At 51.1% G+C, this 6000-nt stretch overlaps 1 protein-coding gene across 1 annotated transcript in view; it reads right to left on the bottom strand.

Annotated features, from left to right (window-relative positions):
• The window catches only part of LOC125435069 (FXYD domain-containing ion transport regulator 7-like), a 31154-nt gene extending 27607 nt beyond the window's left edge, over window positions 1-3547 (bottom strand). The window contains exon 1 of the mRNA XM_048501087.1: window positions 3294-3547. Coding sequence (XP_048357044.1) covers window positions 3294-3321 — 28 coding nt within the window. The 5' untranslated portion in view covers window positions 3322-3547. The remainder of the gene's footprint in view (window positions 1-3293) is intronic.
• Between the last annotated feature and the right edge of the window lie 2453 nt (window positions 3548-6000).

Consider the following 6000-nt stretch of genomic DNA (forward strand, 5'->3'; position numbering starts at 1 on the left):
TAGCATTAAACCTAAGACCTAGTTTTGGGGAAGCAGTGTAGGTAACCCTGTTAAGCACTGTTAAACCCCACTGATTTTCATGCAAAGAACTAAAGCACGATCCTTTACCTGGGAGTAAGCTCGGTTGCTGGCAATGGGGCTTGTTCTGAGTAAACCCTCCTATGGTCGTGATTCACCAGTTTGAAGCATTGCACAGTTGCTTCAATGCAAAGCCACCGACTACCACCAAGCTTACTCCTAAGTAATGCATGCCTCAGAGCCAACCGTTTTTTCTAAACTAAAACCTCAGTATTCAGGTTAAATTGCCGTGTTGGCACTTTGCGATAAATAAGTGGGTTTTGGGTTGCAATTTGGGCACTCGGTCTTGAAAAGGTTCGCCACCACTGCTGCAGAAGGTGGTGTGATAGATCTTTCCTTGAGACCCTGGAAAGTTAGCAGGAAATACGGAATTTGATGGACCAAGAGTCTAACCCAGTTGAAGGCAGCTTCATGTGTTTAGGTCCTTTTTGAAGAGGGAGGTGCTGGTGGCTCATCAGGGTGGAAGTGGCTCTATGCTTAATGGCTAAGATACAGTTTGGAGCTAACCCTGGCTTAGAGCTCAAGTGTGAACTTCCTGGTACAGAATTGATGGCGGTAGAGTAGTGGGGGTGAACTAATCATAAAGCTCACCAGGTGACCTGGAGCCGGTCACATTCCCTCTGCCTAACCCCCTTTACAGAGTTGTCATGGAGATAAAGGGTGCTTTCACATGTGCTGAAGAATGCACTTTCATTCCACTTGCAATGCACTTTAGTGACCACTTGGAAATGTATTTTGTTGTTTCACACAGCAAAATTCAGCTGAAAAGTGCATTGGAAGTGGATTGACAGTGTTCTCCATCCCACTGTCCAAAGTGGTTAGAGTGCTGTACAAGGTTCCCCATTCCTCTTTTTTGGGTGCTTTCACATGTGCTGAATAATGCACTTTCATTCCGCTTGCAGTGCACTTTAGTGACCACTTGAAAATGTATTTTGCTGTTTCACACAGCAAAATTCAGCTGAAAAGTGCATTGAAAATGGATTGACAGTGCTCTCCGTCCCACTGTCCAAGGTGGTCAGGGTGCTGTACAGGGTTCCCCATTCCTCTTCTTTGGGTGCTTTCACACGCGCTGAATAATGCACTTTCAGTCCACTTTCAGTCCACTTTTCAGCTGAATTTGACTGTGTGAAACAGAAAAATCCATTTGCAAGTGGTCACTAAAGTGCATTGAAAGTGGAATGAAAGTGCATTATTCAGCATGTATGAAAGCACCCAAAGAAGATGAATGGGGAACCTTGTAAGGCACTCTGACTGCTTTGGATAGTGGGACGGAGAACACTGGCAAGTAGATAACAGTTCCTCCTTAAGTGATTTTACACCCCTTCTTAAATCCACGGAAAAGAGTGTAATTCTGTAAGGGAGCAGAAAATCACCAGATCTGCTTTCCTTCGCTGCCTGCTCAGCACTCCTAGCAGCGCAGAGATCTCCTGAACCCAGGGGTAACTATCGTTCATCTGTCCTTGCATTCCACCAAACCACAGTTTGAGCAAACTGCAGTTTGCAAAGCTCACTTCAAGCCTCCGCCTCTGATTCAGGCACCCTGGGGGCGGGAATCACAAAGAACAACTGAAGCCTTTTGCAATCACAACAAACCCCTGGTTCCAGATCACAGTAAAGCAGCCCCATTGAGGTCTGGCAGGATGTCCAAACTGCTGGCAGAGGCGGGTTCTCCAGTCCTTGCATCCCAGATGCCTGCTGTTTCCTGCACTATTAATCTCCCCACCCCCACCCCGTTCACATTGCAACCCTACACAAATAGGCATCCACTTTTCCCCTGCATCAAGAGCTCAGCCTCAACCCACGATTGTAACAGGGAAACAGAAAATGAGTCCTGCATTCTGCAGACTTGCCAAGAAGAGTCTGGATTTATACCCCACTTTTCTCTCCTGTAAAAAGTCTCCAAGTGGCTTCCAAACTCCTTCCCTTCCTGTCCCCGCAACGGATCCCTTGTGAGGTAGGTGGGGCTGAGAGAGTTCTGAGAGAACTGGGACTAGCCAAAGGTCACCCAGCAGGCTTCAGCTGAAGGAACGGGGAAACAAACCTGGTCCACCAAAATAGAGTCTGCTGCTCACGTGGCGGAGGGGCGAATCGAACCGGGCCCACCAGATTAGAGTCCACCTGTTCTTAACCACTACACCATGCCAACTCCAGGTTGGGACATTTCTGGAAACTGGGTGGGGGAGGGGTGGATCCTGGGGCAGGCAAAATTTTGGAAGGGGAGGGAGGGGGTCTCTGTGGCTTATAATGTCCCGGAGTCCAGCCTCCAAAGAAGTTTTTTTCTTCACACCTTTGTCCTCTGGAGATGGGGGGGGCATTCCGGGAGATCTCCAGGACACGCCTGGAGGTTGGCCACCCCACTTACGAGGCGGGCCACACGCTCCGTGCCAGCTGCGCTGTACAAACTGTCCCGATCTCCATGGAAAGCGCCCCCCCCCCCCCCCCCCCAGACACATGCCACCCGTCGCATCCCTTCCACCGGCAGCATTCCTGATGCTCTCCCTCCCGTCAATCAAACCGCAGCTGCAGAACAGGAGCAAAAGGCTGGCGGGGACCGCAGTGAGTCTCAGTCCGGCGCCACGCCACGCCGCGCAACCCCCCCCCCCTCCAGACCCGGCTCCGTCCCTGCAGGGGCTTCCCCCAGAGGCTGGGGGGGGGGGGAGAGACACACAGCCTCGCACCTGCCTCTGCAGTCTCTCCCTGTAAACGCATTGCCACGCATCATGCCATCCTCGCACCTGCGCCTTGCTTTCCCCAAACCCACGCAAAGGTACCCCCCCCCCCAGTTCCGTAGGAGTTTTTCCGAAGTAAGTGAGGCAGGGGGAACTAGGGGCGGGGGGGGGCCTTAGAGGCAAAGGTGGCGGCGGCTGTAATGCCCCCGGCTGGAACCCAGGTGGTCACTTCGGAGTGACTCCAGAGCCACTCCAGATTCGCCTGAGAGGTTGCGGCGGTCCGCGGCATCTCCGGTTCGACATGCCCTGCAGTGAATTCTTGGGAATTCCCCCCCCCCCTCCCCATGAGCGAGCCTGGACTGCCTCTTGACTCTAATGTGGGGGTGGGGGGGTCTCTTGCGTGCTTCGATAGCCACCCGTCCCTCTCCCTCCCCCAGCCGAAAGAGAGAGTGGCACCTCTCCAGACTCATCTGCAGAGAGGGGTGGACTGGATGAGCTTGTGGGATCCCCCTTGGCCCAATGGGGAGAAGCAAGGGGGAGTCTCACCATCATGGGGCGCCGGGACGGTAGCCATGGTGCTGGCGGCGATGCTCCTCGTAGGGTCTGATCCGTTGCAAGAGCGAATGCGGCAGAAGACTGGCGCGAAGATCCGGTGCTGGGTTGGGGTTTCTCCCCCCTCTTCTTTCCACGTGGGGAGGAAACAACCAGTGGAAACCAAGAGGTGGATCTATAGGGGGGGGGGGGAGAGAGCTCACACCTTTGAACTCCCCCCACCCCACTCCCAAAGATCCCAGAGTTAGGAAGAGAATCCCAGAATCCTGGTTAACAGACAGCCCCAAATGAGTCCATTCCCCCCAGGCAACGGGGAGTCACAGACTTTTGATTTTTATGAATGGGCGCATTGTGGAAGTGCCAATAGCTAACATTCTCCTGCTGAATAGAGCCTCCATGTGGAGATGCAGTTTGCCTCTAAACCCCAGAGGAATCTCTGCAAGAAGACACATATCACATCAGCTTGCAGGTGGTTTATTTTGCAGGAAGATAAACACTGGACTGCAGGCAAAGATTACTTCCATATAGTTTCATAATATATGTTAGGTGTCATGCTCTTGTCTGAGGTACAATGCAAAATCTTGCAAGATTAGACCAAGGGGTTATGCCAACTCAGCATTCTCTCCTGTTGACCAATGGCAGTATGGTGTATTGGTTAGATCAAGAACTGTGAGAATCCAGCTCAAACTCCTGCTTTACTTGCAAGGGCAGGGTGTATGTGTGTGTGGGGGAGGGGGGGAGATTACCAGACAATTGATTGTTCACTCTCAGACTATCCCACCTCACAGGACTGTCGTGAAGATAAATACTTTAGAACCACCACGCCCTGGATTTCTCAGAGGAACAGCAGGATAAAAAAATGTACCAGAGCTGTTGCCTTGGGAAAGATCTCCAGCATCCCCTCTGTCTCAGAATATGAGGTACACTGTCTCTAGACATGGAGTCTCCATTGAGTACTGACAACTCTCAACTGACAAGAGGCAGTGGTGTTACACTGTCATACTAATATCTGAGAGGCGCAGGTCCAAGCTTCTGCTCTGCCACAAAAAAATTAACTGGATGATATCAGACTCACCTACCTTGCAGGGGTATTTGGAAAATTACATGTGGAAGTGAGAGCCTTCCCCCCCCCCCCCCGCCCCATGCGTGAGCCTGGATTGCCTCTCGTCTCTAATGTGGGGTGTGAGTTCGGGTTCCGCCTTGAATTCTTTGAATGAAGGAAAACATATGAAGTGCCTTGGAAAAGGTGACTAGCAAGGCTTAGCGCTAGTAGCTATTTCCAAATATGCAGCATATAAGGTACTCTGCCTGTGGACCTGGAGGCTCCATTAAGTTCTCCCAGCCAGCAGGGAATTCAAGCCCGACAGAGGACAGTTTCTTTCAGTGAAAGTTCTCGACGAGGGATCAGCAGACTGTTATAACGAATGAGCCAAATCACGTCAACGTTCACAGCAAGAGATCAGCTAGAAGTCGGTGTAAGAAAGCCCATCTGCATAACCGAAAATACACCAAGGAACATTATTGATAATTAGCATGATGATTAATAAATCATAAATTTTCCATAGCCCAGACACTGTTTGTCGCCAGTTCTTCATTAAGTGGCACACACAAGGTCTCCCAATGTCATCAGTGTAAACAGGAGCACCCTGCACCAATGTTTTGGGACAGTGTCACAATTCTGCGCATGGCTCGCTCTGGGATTACTGGCACATCTGTTGTTTCTTTTCCTCTAAAGCCTCTCGGAGAGGCAATACTGACCTCGACTATCTCTTTTCATTCTCTTTTTTTGTTTGAGGCTCCCATGCCGAGGGCCCAATTTTGCTTCAAGGCCATAGGAGCAGCAGCGGCGTAGTGGCTAAGAGCAGTGGCATTCTAATCTGGAGGAACCGGGTTTGATTCCCCGCTCTGCCGCCTGAGCTGTGGAGGCTTATCTGGGCAATTCAGATTAGCCTGTGCACTCCCACACACGCTAGCTGGGTGACCCTGGGCTAGTCACAGCTTCTCGGGGCTCTCTCAGCCCCACCTACCTCACAGGGTGTTTGTTGTGAGGGGGGAAGGGCAAGGAGATTGTAAGCCCCTTTGAGTCTCCTGCAGGAGAGAAAGGGGGGATATAAATCCAAAACTGCTCTTCTTCTTCTTAGGTTGCCGACCTATAGATGGGCAGTAGCCGTGTAGATGGGTAGGAGCCCTGTGGTGTAGTGATTAAGTGCTTGCACTGCCACTCACACCTTCAGGAGTTCAAGCCCCCTGTGGGCCAGATATCCTGGCAGCTGGCTTGTGGTCAACTCAGCCAGCCATCCCTTCCTTGGTTGGTAAATGAGTACCTAGCCCATAGCTAGGGGGTAAAGAATAGCCGGGGAAAGCAATGGCAAACTACCCCACAAAAAACGGCTTGCCTATGAAATCACTGCTCGCAGTGGTACCCCAAGGTCGGAAACGACTGAAGGGGACTTTAGCCGTGTTTCAGCAGCCCCAGCGCAGTGAGTCATAAACAAAGGGGGAGACGGAAGACAAGAACTTTTTGTAATGAACATCGTGATCCAACATTCTGTGGTCATGGGGGGGAGGGAAAGAGAGAGAGGGGGGAAATTGTTCACCCTCTGAAGGCAAAACATTTGAAATAAAAAAATGACCAGGGTCATCCCTAGAGATGAATAGATAGGGAAAGAAAGGATTTCTTCACCCTGCAGTTAATTAGCTT

This window comes from Sphaerodactylus townsendi, linkage group LG06 (assembly GCF_021028975.2).
Source record: "Sphaerodactylus townsendi isolate TG3544 linkage group LG06, MPM_Stown_v2.3, whole genome shotgun sequence".
In the NCBI taxonomy this organism is placed as follows: Eukaryota; Metazoa; Chordata; class Lepidosauria; order Squamata; family Sphaerodactylidae; genus Sphaerodactylus; species Sphaerodactylus townsendi.